Consider the following 13,415-nt stretch of genomic DNA (forward strand, 5'->3'; position numbering starts at 1 on the left):
AAGAGCTATGGTCAATTCCACCAACCATTCATCTGCTCCATCCACTCACATCAAGGTGCGTCAACCAACTCCATACTCCGGTGCTCATGATGCTCGGGAGCTTGAACACTTCTTGTGGCAACTTGATCAGTACTTCTCCACGACTAGCATGATGACCAAACTCAGGTATGTATAGCCGCCATGTATTTAAATGATATTGCAATGTTATGGTGGCGTAGATGTTGCAAGGACATTGAATGTGGCACTCGAACCCTCAACACTTGGGTCAATTTCAAGAGAGAGATCAAGCGACAATTCTTCCCCGAAAATGTTGAGTACTTGGCACGAAGAAAGTTGAAGAACTTGAAGCACCAAGACTCATTGCATGACTATGTCCAAAAGTTCTCAGCCCTGACCCTTGAGATCTCCGACATATCTGACAAAGACATTTTGTTCAACTTCATGGATGGTCTCAAACCATGGGCGGAACTCGAACTACAACGGCGTGGGGTGAAGGTCTTAGCAACAGCCATGGTGGTGGCCGAGCAACTAGTTGATCTAAGGAAGTCAATAGAGGAAGACCACCAACCACATAGCCCGCGTACCAATAGCTTGAGTGGGGGAGATCAGAAATCAACCTCTACACGGGAGAAACCAGTGCCCACTAACAAGCCCAACAATTATCAACAAGGGAAGAACCCACAAGGAGGCCCAAGCTATTAGGGCCACTGATTCACTAGGAGACCAAATACTCCTCCTGCGCCTTGTTACCTTTGCAATGGGAATCATTGGACGAGTGACTGTCCAACACAAAAGAAACTCACTGCCCTCATCACCAAACTCAGCGACAGTGAAGAGAGCGATGAGGAGAAACCCACAACGGTACCAAGAATAGGCGCCCTCCAACTCATCAACGCCATGGTTAAGAAAGAGGCCACATCCAAGCGGCCCACCAAAGCCCACAAGGGGCTGAAATATGTAGACATCACCCTCGGCGGGAGGCCGACCCAAGCCTTGGTGGACATTGGGGCCACCCATAACTTCATCTCGCTTGCGGAGGCAAAGCGACTTGGCTTGCCAGCACCAAACAGACAGGGTGGATCAAGGCTGTCAACTAAGGGGCCAAGGCAGTAGAAGGCATGGCTCGTGGGGTAGATCTCCATGTTGGGTCATGGAAATGAGCCATCAATCTATTTGTAGTACCTTTGGATGATTTGCAGGTTGTCTTGGGAATGGAGTTTCTCGCATAGGCGGAAGCAGCTCTTATGCTACACATAGACAGTTTGCACATCTTGGACGAGTGTTCTCCTTGCATGATTCCAGTGACAACAACCTTGAAGGTACATGGGAAGCAACTTTTGGCCCTGCAATACTATCAGTTAGCAGATACCCACGAAGCTAGCACCGTGCCTACAAGGAAGACCCCGTCACAATCATCTCACATAAGCACTAGGATGGGTTGGGAAGTCATTACCAGGAAGAAGTCTCCCCCAAAGCCATTCCAACATCAGCACCAGCGCCAATACCAATGGTAGCAGCAGCACCAGTGCCAACATCAACATCAACAATGGCACCAACGTCAACGCTATGAGTCGACAACATAGAAGACTCTTGGAAGACCCAAGGCCGTCTCCAGCCACAACCAATTCCACTATGACCATCATCAGGGAGAGCGATTACCACCGAATCCACTTAGGTACCTTGTCTACCACCACAATGATCAAACCAACCCTCATAGGAGCTTTGTGAGGAGCAACCCTTGGGAAAGAAATCATCAGGGGGAACAATACCCAAAAAATCCAAACCTTCATTTTGACCTAGCCCTGGCCACAAACCTTCCTAACACCAAAGCAGAACATCCAAAATCCTACATTGAAGCAGCCAGGCAAGGACTTAACGTAGGGACTAGCCATAGGTTTTCCCACCATCCAGAACACGCTAAAGACTTCCACCCATCATCATGCCCGGGCCTTGGAAGAGATAAAGTTCGTGGAGCAGTTGAAGAACCCTCATTCATCAACAGTAGATCTAAGCCTTGAGCAGAAGCTAGTCTTCGAAGACGAACATTGAATTGAGTGGGGGAGACTGTCACAAGTGTTCTCTTTGCCGCACCATCAAGTGCCATCTATCGTGCCTACAACCACCACTCCAGTGTCCAAGTGTGTGTCTTGGGTGGGCTATGCATGTATTTTTGTATGGGGGATTTCCAATGGCATTCTTGTAATTACCTAGTATGATTTTTCATCATTTTGATGTATCTTTATGTCACTCCCCCAAAAACTTAACGTACTTTTTGAGGGGAGGTAGGTAGTCGAGTGAGTCACAAGCGTGTAAAGGTTAAGCACGAGATCCCCTTGACACTAAACTGTGTGCGTGTGCTTGCCATCCGTTAATGCAATACAAGTAGGCTTTTTGACTAATTCATGTGCCATCTTGTTGCATTTTCTTGTGTTGTTGCTTATTACATAGGCTTACTCGTCACATTCGAGTGCTCCACGGGGCCCCAGCGACTAACCCCGTGACAAGGGGGCGTTTTTTTATTGATCTTCTTCAACCTCTTGACAGCGGCGATATCCTCTCCTCCGACCTCTCTTTCATTCTCTATTTCCTCCCTTCGTTCCCTTGTCTCTCACCACCAACAAGAAAAAAAATACACCATTCACCGTATTCTACCTCTCATTCCACCATTGTCGTCCCTGATATCTTCTGTTTCATTTTCTTCCTCACCGAACTGGTAAAGCCCCCTCCATTTCTTGTCATTGCAACAAATTGAAAAAAACAGAGCACCACCTCATCATTCCAACTCCTCTCCCTACCGTAATCTCTCTCTCTATTTTTCTCCACCATCACCTTATCTTTTTTTTCTCTTCATGGCAACCACCTCCCATGTTCTTCTCTCCACCATTGCAACAGGGCCTCCTCAGTTCATTGTCTTGTACCCTCTCTCCATTGCTTACGGTTCCCCCTATTTCCTCCCCCTCCATAGAACAGATGTCATGACACACCACTGTTGCATCTCCATTCCCAATGCTCTCACCCCGCTCCATCGGCCCTTTCCTATTTAGATCCATCTTCCTGGCCACACCCGTTTCTTGTTGGCACATCCTTTTCCCAATATGAAACCCCACAGGCGGCACCCCGGTTCTAGTGTCTTTGCCTGTAACTAAGGCCGAAAGGTATTGTTTGTCTGACAGTCCTCCAAACTCACCATTAGAATCGTAAGGGTAGCAGAGAGTTTGTCGTGGGGCTTGAAGTCAATGACGCACCCAGCTCGTCACCCCCGTTTTTAGCTCTCCAACATATATAGGGCCGAAACTTTAATTCGTTGCTGAAAAAGGTGAAGAGTGTGAAGATTCTGCCATGCATCCTTGAACTCCTGAACTCACGAGTTAGCCCCTAAAATCACCAGTTAGCTCCTGAACTCCTTTTCTGAACGTGACTCATCCATCACTGTTTGTATGACTACAATTCATCGAGTTCAGTTCGATAGGTGCAGCTTCTTCCATAGCAAATAAAAAATCCAAGGCAATATTTGGTTTAACAGTCTCGCCACATAAATGGCTTTAATGCCTATCCAAAATTTTTTCGGTTATGTCTGTTTTTTTAATTAATTTATTTCTAAACTTTCATTTATGGTTTTGATTTGTCGCAATCTCTTTGGTAAAGCGTGGTTTGGTGTTGTAGTAGATCGGTGCTGGGTTGTCTCATGATGTGTTTTTTTGATAACTCTCTCGTAATTAGCATAGCTTATGGTGGTTTCTGGTTTTCATTATTCCTTGTAGTACAAATCCCATTAGCTATGTGCTGAGGTTTCATTTAATTTCTTTCTCTTTGGGCGCCCTTTTTTTTTTATCTTATTTTGTTTCTTCGTTATTATTAATCAATTGTGTTGGATCTACTTCCTAACTATTTCAGCATGTCAAATAATCATCAAAATGACAGATTCTCTACGGCTAAAAATTGTGTATTAGCAATTAGTTGATCATTATCTTCTTTGTTATCATAAAAAGAAAATATTTATCATATTAGTTATAATTCATTCCTATTGGTTTAGGTGAATCCTCTCATGTTGTTTAATAATCCCATTTTTGTATTTAGTAATTATGACCTTAGATTAGATTATTAGATAATTCTTCATTTATGTCAACTACTAATTCTTGTGAACACTCTTTTCTTTAGATTAGTGACTCATTCTCTTCTTAAAATTATTAAACAATTATCATTTTGTTTCTTTCTCTCCTTTGTCAATTATCAAAATGCTTTTCTTAGGTTGTTGAATAACTTTTGTTTGTTAGGGATTACTTCTTTTGAGCCTTCTTGTGTTTAGTCTTCGAACCCCTATGTAAGCCCCACCTAATGGACATGGGAGAGGGGTGCCCAATCCCTTCCTTCTCCCTTTTGAGTTCTACCTAACTGGTTTAGTCGTGCCTTGGTGTTTTGGAGTCACTATTCAATTAAAATGATGTTTAATCTAATTTTTGGTGGCGACTCCAAGTGGACAGTTTTTCGATGCTCACATTAATGTATTACTACAAATCTGGAAAAAGATTTAATACTGAACCATATTTGTCTTAAGAGAGAAGACAATCCTAATGAAGTTTTGTAAGTAAACTCAATAGAACCATATCCCAATTTCATTACTATATGTGATCATAAAAAACTAAATAAATAAAAAGAAAAAGAAAAAGTTCCTTACTATATGGGGACTTGTAATTTCCATGACATAGGGTAAATGTTATTTTTTAATGGTGTATGTGTACATATATTAGAAAATTTGTCATATTATATGCAAGCCACAAATGCATTAAGAAATGTTACATTAGTAAACCCGAGAACTAAAATGTAATGAAACTATTTTCTAACATTTAAAAAAAAAGTAAATGATGATAAAATTTACACTTAAGAGTATCTCTAAATTTCTGTTTTTCTTACGAACAACAGTAGCATCCTAACAGATATAAGACCCCCAAAAGTGGGGGTGGGGGGGAGTGAAGGAACAAAATTTAAAACAAAAAAACAAAAAATCACTTTTCAAATGCTAGCAAGTATATCAAATAACCAAACGGAGTATACTTTTTCAACAATAACCTATGTGGCTTTCCTCATTCATCTGACGAAAAAGCACCAATATCTTCTCCTCTTTTGTTCATACTTGAGAGCTCAATTCGCATAAGTGACTGAACCACCTCTGACATCGGTGGACGAAATTCGGGCTCCGACTACAAAATAAATGATAACTAAAAAATAAACAAATAATAATTACATATAAGCATAAATAATAGTGATTTTGATATTGCATCTACATCAGGATCCTTGACACTACTATTCTACCTTCAATATGCAAAACATGAATATGAAAACTATTAATTGATGTGATGTCCTTACCCACTCTTTTCCACCTAGACTTATTTTTCTTTGTTATAATGAATAGAACATTCTCATATCAGTTGATATCCATATAAAGTAATATATAAGTTAATGAACCAAAAGAATTATAGGCATTGATATTCCAATAATACTACATTAATATTCTAAGGGAGCAAATCCCATGCTTTGAGTAACAAAGAGATATGTAGAAGTTGTTGAATAATAATCTATAGGGATTTCTTATGAGTAACAAAGAGATAATAAGGTTGTAAAGAAGTCAAGTTAATGAAGGTGTTTTATTCAATCTACGTTATATATCATATATGATACAAGAAAAGAATGAAGGTTGCCATACTATAATGGACACGATTTCGGGGGATAATTGTTAGACAATGTGTATGCCCTCAGCTCTAATTGATGTATTTATTGTATATACTTTTATTATCAAGAAAATAATACGTGTTTTACGTTCATTGGGTTGTTTTGCTAAATATCCTTATTTCATATTAATATTATGTATAAGACTACATAGTTATCATAATATGGACTTAAATCTTCATAACTAATATGGATACATTTGGGGAAGTTTATCTTGACAAGGTTGTTATTCTCATACTGCCCAAGGAAATGAAGTAGTAGGTATCAACTACTTATGTTGTGACCTAAGGTATAAAGATGAGTGTCTATAAGAAACATTAAATTAGACCAAACTTAGAATTGGGTGTTGCTTTTAATCTCAAAACTTCATATTGATATCAAATTGAGTATCAAACTTGTCTATTTTTGATATGCTAACCAGTGAGATCCTTGTGGGGTTAAATATTTGGATAGTTTGAGATATTCAATAATGATATACCAACTAATAATTGATGTGATAGGATCTACTACTATGTTAAGGCAAATATTATTTTGTACAACTTAATCTTTGGATTCCTGAATCTACGATATTAGGATCATTTGAATCCTTAATAAAAGATTCATTAGTGTTAGAAATTGGATACCATGTCATAAAGACAAAGAGACAAAGAGTTCTTCCCCTAATGTGGTGTTAAGTATTATTAACAAAGAAATTAATTATAAGTGATTAATTGGATTGTGTTGACTTAATTATTATATAATGGGCTGAACCAATATACTTGGGCCTTTAAGATGACAAGGCCCCAAGTAGTTTAAGTGAAAATGGGCTTGATTACTTAAGCTCATAACAATTATGGTTGAATTAGATTATTAGGCTAATTAAAACATTAAGTGGTTAACCCACTTACTTACCTAAAGCATGTGATATGTTGGTTCTCACATTAAGTTGTGGGTTCCATGCCATATAATATGGAATTTCCTAATTAGAAAAATAATTTTAATTTCCATAATTATTAAGGTGCTAATGATTAATTAAAAGTTTTACATAAGAATCCAAGTCAATTTATCAACTCGATAATGTATGATTACGATTTGACTAATTTAACTAGCTAGATAGATTTAAATCTATGGGCATGATTAGGAAAGCAATATTCTCTCCAACTTGAACCTAATCATGATAAGAGTCATAGATATACAAAGAGAGGAATCTTTCATCCTTCTATGCTTTATAAATAGAGTTATATATGAAGGAATCAGACCATGCAAATTCTCCCTATAGTGCTGAATTTGATCCAACCTAGTGAGACCAATCTTAATTAGAGTTTTGAACCCCAATCGACCAAACCTGTTAGTCAACTTTTCTAGAATTTATCTAAACATATTTTGGGTAAAAAATATCACCCAAATTCGTGTAAATGGTTGGATCTTTGCTACTTTAAATTATAGAAAAGCTTTCTAAGACTGCAATTATATAGTTGCACAATCTTCAACTAGCTACAGTGTTTTGGGAAGATCTAAGCTTAGGTCTGAACACCACTTCGATTTTTGAATTTTTTTAGAATCATAATTAGGTATTACATTCATTCTTGAGATTTAATCTTTCTTGGTCCAAGAATCCCAAATGATCTAAGGAGAAAAATCAGATTTTCTCTCCATGTATGATTTCAAGATTAAGGTTTTTAGAAAATTTTCATTTTTAAATTGATGGAATTTTTGCATAACATGATTATTAGATGATCATCTTTCAATAATGTTTTAGTTTTTACCTGGACACAAAGAGCTATGACATCAGCAAATCGAGATAATGACTTGGGAGGATACAACCCACAGAGAGCTGGGTCCACCATCTTGTCCAATGTATCAATGTCATGAAGCTTTGGTGTTGCCCATCGAACTAGAGATTGTTCTACTCTTGGTTTTGAACTGAAGAAAATAAAATAGTAGAACTATAAGATAGAATATTGGAACATTCAATAAGTAAAATGATAAGACCAAGACAGAGTTGAGCAATGATTATGGAATCTATATGTCAATAGATATACAACACCTGTCAAAAGGTACCCGTCCTGTCAATAGCTCCAACATAACAACCCCAAAACTATAGACATCACTCTTTAGTGTATATGCTGATGGTTTTGTGCACTCTGGAGCATTATATCCAACTCCAAGGTTTTGGCTCGTACGCTGATGAAATATCAAAAACTTAACTAGTAAAATAAGTGATGATTTTCTATTGGTAGGGTTAGTTTAGCATGAAATTATAATAGGACAATTGGTGTCGGTCATTTATTAGTTTTCTACACTATCTAGCCATCAACTACAAATGTTTGACCTAATCCTTTATCAACTCATACTCTTAAAATAAATATTTTGTATTGGAGTAGACATTAGACCAAAAGGGGGTGATTTGAATTTCCTAGTTTAACTAAATGCTTTTTTATTGATACCTTAAAAAATTATTAAATCATTGTAAAATTGCTAATGTACAAAGTGGATTGTGCATAGCACCCCTGAAGCTACTGAAACTTCTATCAAATTCTTTGATTGCAAACTAATTGGTTCATCCCTATTGTTGACCCCATTAAAACATTTTAACCAAATGTTTTTTATTTGATAAGTTTTAAAAAATTTATTGAATCGTGTTAAAAGTGGTTAGGATTAATTTAGGAGTACAAATACAAATATGTAGAGGGTAAAATCTTGTATTTTGTATCATTTTGTATGTATTTGTATTGCACATATTTGTATTTGTTGTCTTTCTATATTGAGCCTTAGGCTCGGTTTGGAAGGAGTACAAATGCAAATTTGTTGAGTGCAAAACCTTATATTTTGTATGTATTTACACTATACATATTTGTATTTATACTCCTTCCAAACTGAGCCTTATGTACAAAATTGATCGTACCTAGCACTTCTAGTACTTTGTATTATTTTGTATGCATTTGTACTACACATGTTTTTATTTATAGTCTTTCCAAACTTAGCCTTATGCACAAAGTTGATTGTACCTAGGACCCCTGAAAATACAAAGTGGCTTCTATCAATTTCATTGATTACAATTAGTTCATCCCCATTATTGATCCCCTCAAAAAAAAATTTAACTAGATGATTTAACTTAAAATAGCATCTTTATTGGCAAGTTTCATTGGAAAGGATTGGGTTTGATTTTAGTCAAGTCCAATCTTCAAAAGATTACTGAATTATCCATTAATTAGTGGATTTATCTCTGTTCCCCTCTTTTTCCTCCAATCCATCTACAAAGTGGCTTCTATCAATTTCTATGGTTACAATTAGTTCATTCTCATTATTGACCTAAAAAAACTAGATGATTTAACTTAAAATATAATCTTTATTGGCAAGTTTCATTGGAAAGGATTTGGTTTCATTCTAGTCTAGCCCAATCTTCAAAAGATTACTAAATTATCCATTAACTAGTGGATTTATCTATCTTCCCCTCTTTTTCCTCCAACCCATGTCAACTCATCCCTACCCCTAACGACATGTATTTAGATTTCTCCAAATCATACTAGTGGCTGTTGTATTAGGATGAAAATTGCTACATGAAAGGAGGATGGCATGGGAATCATGTGGCCCACTATGGATTGATTCTTAGTTGTCAATTGTCAAAAATATGTATCAACATGATTCAAAGTTTCAATCCTTTATCTTTCTAGTTGATAGGCAATCTAAGGTTTGCCTTTCTCCAAAACTACTTTTCCATATAAGAAGACTAATGGCAATTGTCCACTTCAATATAGAAAGAAGAGTTTCTCTTGTATGTTATTGAAAAATTAAAGAAAAAATCAAGATATTAAGGGATACTATATCAAGGTTCAAAGTATTGATACACCTGATACGCATGAATGTATGTATTATGTGCTTTGGATAATCAATACACTATTTTTTTTTAATTTTTTCCATATAAGGGGGGGTTTATATTATCCTAATTAAAGATTAAAAACATCAAAACGATTTGATATGCTCGATACAATGTGTATCATATTGATGCTTTCACCCTTGCATTTTTATGTAGAAATAAAAAATATAAAACTAGATATTTAGTTTGGTTGGTAGAAATGTATTGTTTTGTCAAATCTTTGTGAAAGTGTATTGAGTAGATACATGAAGGTAATTATATATAAAATATCACAATCCAGATGGTTTAACAACACATCAACATTCTAGATTTTCCATATCATCCCTCCATGTAGCAACAAACCCCTAAGAAATAGGCTTTTAAATTCTATAAAAACCTTTCATGAACTATAGCCATATATTTCCTAATATCATATGTATGGTATATGAAAATGTATTCAAAATCCACCCTTCCATATGAACCCCCATTATGACCAACGTTATTATTATTATTATTATTATTATTATTATTATTATTATTATTATTATTATAATTAAACACAAAATAACCTGGTGGAAGGTAGCTAAACCACAATCTGTGAGGTGAGGATTAAGTTCGCTATCAAGCAAGATATTGGCCGACTTAATGTTCTTGTGGACAGAGGAAGGGGAGCATTTCTCATGGAGGTACCTGAAAATGAAAAAATTAACTAAAGAGTCAAAAGGAAAGAAGACAATCCTGGTGATTATGGTAAAAATCATTTGCAAATTAAAATAAGAGTTAAATGAGGCTACCCTAACTATGGTGATACATTAACAACCACAAGTAAAATTCCTGCAATGATGGTGAATTGTCCATAATAAATTTTATAGCAATGACAATCCTACTCTTATGTTTAAAATTAGAAATGTAGCTACACATTGCAATTATACATTGTTAGCACCCGATTTTTGTTCGATCAGTCGCATGAATCCTAATTCCTCTCAAATTTCCAATCAGACCCTTCTAATATCTCTAAAACATATAAAAATCCAAAAAAACCCAAATTCCAGTCCAAAAGCCCCCAGATCCACCATTAAACTTACTCGATTTCAATCCGATGGCCTTGATCAACCTCATCTACACCTCAACCCTTAGATTAAACACCACCATCAGACTTAATACCGCCCAAAATACCTAACTAGCAAATCTCAACTCAAAATTCCTCCATTTACCCTTTCATCATGTGAAGATTCCATTTTGGGCATTTTCATCAACCTAAACACCTGCAACCTAGATCCCCTTGATCTAAACACATCTAAGCCAATTAGACCATATGATTAAGTTCTAGATACACCAAAACACCTGCCCATAAAGTTTTAACCCAAGATTCTCCTGTTTACCCCTCTATCAAACCAAGATTCTATTTCGAATCTTCTCGTCGACCCAAATTCGTACGAACTTGACCCCTCTTGAACCAATCAGACATTACCACTAGATCCCAGATACTCTAAAATACCCACCTATAAATTTCAGTTTTGTATCCTATCGTTGACCCAAATTCCTATGATCTTAATTCTCTTGAAACCAATCAGACATTATAACCAAATCTCAGAAACCCTACCCTATGAAGTTTTGACAACAAATATCCTTGTTTGCCCCTCAATCGCACAAAGTTCCCATTTCGAGATTCTAGATCAATCAAATCAAGCCCATTTCCAAATCTGCCCGATTTGGGTTCAATTGGCCCAATCTAACTTCACCAATCAATTTAGAATGTCAAAAAACCACACCCTATCAAAATACCCCTGTTTACATATCCATCCAAACAGATTCCGTTTTGGTTAGTCTTGCTAGCCCGCAAATGTAAAACCCTTATCTGTACTTAGAACCCATCTCAACCCTTTGGTAATTAAACCAAAACCCCCTTATCAATGAACCAGAACCCTGGTTTGACTTCCTGGATCCGTCTGGACCATATTACCCATGTTTTTTTTGAAATTACCAAATTACCCCTCAAAAGTCCAAAATTACAAATATGCCACTCCCCCTCCCTATAAATTTAAACTTACATTATTTGAATCCTAACAATCGCCGAATCTCTAAATTTACCATTCATCTTCTTCCCCATTTGAATAAACACCAGAGTTGTGGTAGCGGATTTTCTTTACATCTGATCTCCCCCCTCTCTCTCTCCCTTCTTCTCTCTCTTTCTCTTTTTCTTTCCAGGCTTCTTCTTTTAATCACCTGAGAATACTATTCATCTTCATCTTCCCTATGACTGAACTTAACCAGCGACGACGATAACTTCTTCTCTCTTTTAATCACCTGAGAATACTATTCATCATCATCATCTTCATCTTCTTCTTCATTTAATCACATGAGAATACCATTCATCTTCGTCTTCCCTATGACTGAACTTAACCAGCGACGACGATAACTTTTTCTCTCCTCTAGCCTCTCCCACTTTTTCCCTCTTATTTCTCTCTCCCCCTCTCTTTCTTTCATTGTTCTCTCTCTCTCTCTCTCTCTCACACACACACCCTTTCCTCTTTTCTCATCATTATCCATCACTCTCAATGAGCAACAAAGGAATTGCAATAACAATCCCCTCTGTATTATTCATTTTGTTAACCCATTGTCAGGCAGAAAACTGGCCGATACCCAATTCCATTCTAGTCCCCCATCGTTTCCCTTTAACATACCATAGTTTTCCAACTCTTCCAACCATCTGACAACGCCTTGTTCTTAGTCCTCTTCATCGGTTTAGTAGAAATCAAGGAAGCAGTTATTACCTGCCTTCCCAGTGTCATGCGAAGTTTACGTTGAAGACATTGTTTCATCTCACCAAGTTCCTAGCCCTAGACGATTGTTGTAGTAGCTCGAAGGAAGAAATCAAGAGCGATAGGAACCCAACTCTGTTCATTATATGATTTCAGGCAAAGAGTCATACTAGAGGTGATTCCAATGATCATTTCTTCTTGTCACCCTCCTGTTTATAGTATTCAATCTTGATATCAGGTTATATTCCAACTATGTAAGGCCCATTCTTGCTTTCTTTGCATATGGATCTTATTTCTTTTCTTGTTTTACTTGGCTTTCTCCGTATCTGTAGTTGGGAGGAGAGAGACCGAGCTAATTCAACTCTTGTAAACTCTTAGTACCAACCCAAATCCACTAGTCCTCTTTCTTTCTTTCATAGGATTTAGATAGTTGTGCAAAATTTTAGTTGAATCAAGCGACTGTTTTGGAAATAGAATCAATTCTTTTCTGTTTCTAAAGATTGTAGTATTCTTTCCAGCTTAATGAAATGATATTGATAATATTGTTAATTTTCCTCTTCAGTTATTCTATGGATTGAAGCTTAGATTTCTCTATGATAGGGTGTTCATTGAATGTTAAAATTATGATATATCAATTTATTCTTTTCTCTTGTTCTAATAATTGGATTTGATTTGATGTTGTGATTAAGACTTGTTTTACCGCAATACATGTTCCCTACCTTCAATTAGTAATGTCTATATGATTCTAATGCCGCTTATGAACAGGAATAGAATAGTAGATGGTTGAGTAGTGTGAGATGTTCAGTTTTTGTAGCTCAGAGTAAGTGGGGCATGTCGCAACCTATGAATACATCCTCTTAAAAAAACTAAAATAATAAATAATTAGGGAGGATTTATTTTTATGATGATTTATTCTTGTGTTTTATTCTCATTTATGCTTGTTTGTTAGAGATACCATGTGGACCCCACCCAATTGGACCTGGGAAAGGGGTGCCTAACCTCTTCCTACTCCAATCCAAATCTTACCCGGATTGGTGTAATCAATGTCTTGGGCTTTGGAGTTACTATAAATGCAAAGCGATTCTTGATGCTAT

General features: G+C 36.6%; 1 protein-coding gene across 2 annotated transcripts in view; it reads right to left on the reverse strand.

Annotated features, from left to right (window-relative positions):
- Nucleotides 1-4,852: 4,852 nt before the first annotated feature.
- The window catches only part of LOC104589223 (protein STRUBBELIG-RECEPTOR FAMILY 5-like), a 50,365-nt gene continuing 41,802 nt past the window's right edge, over nucleotides 4,853-13,415 (reverse strand). For both annotated transcript variants that reach the window (XM_019196298.2, XM_088893294.1), the window contains 4 exons: nucleotides 10,129-10,249; nucleotides 7,751-7,887; nucleotides 7,470-7,626; nucleotides 4,853-5,198 (listed from right to left, as the gene is read on the reverse strand). In XM_019196298.2, coding sequence (XP_019051843.2) covers nucleotides 5,082-5,198; nucleotides 7,470-7,626; nucleotides 7,751-7,887; nucleotides 10,129-10,249 — 532 coding nt within the window. In that variant the 3' untranslated portion in view covers nucleotides 4,853-5,081. The remainder of the gene's footprint in view (nucleotides 5,199-7,469; nucleotides 7,627-7,750; nucleotides 7,888-10,128; nucleotides 10,250-13,415) is intronic.

The sequence above is a fragment of the Nelumbo nucifera genome, chromosome 8, assembly GCF_055504915.1.
Source record: "Nelumbo nucifera cultivar China Antique chromosome 8, China Antique-T2T, whole genome shotgun sequence".
NCBI lineage: Eukaryota > Viridiplantae > Streptophyta > Magnoliopsida > Proteales > Nelumbonaceae > Nelumbo > Nelumbo nucifera.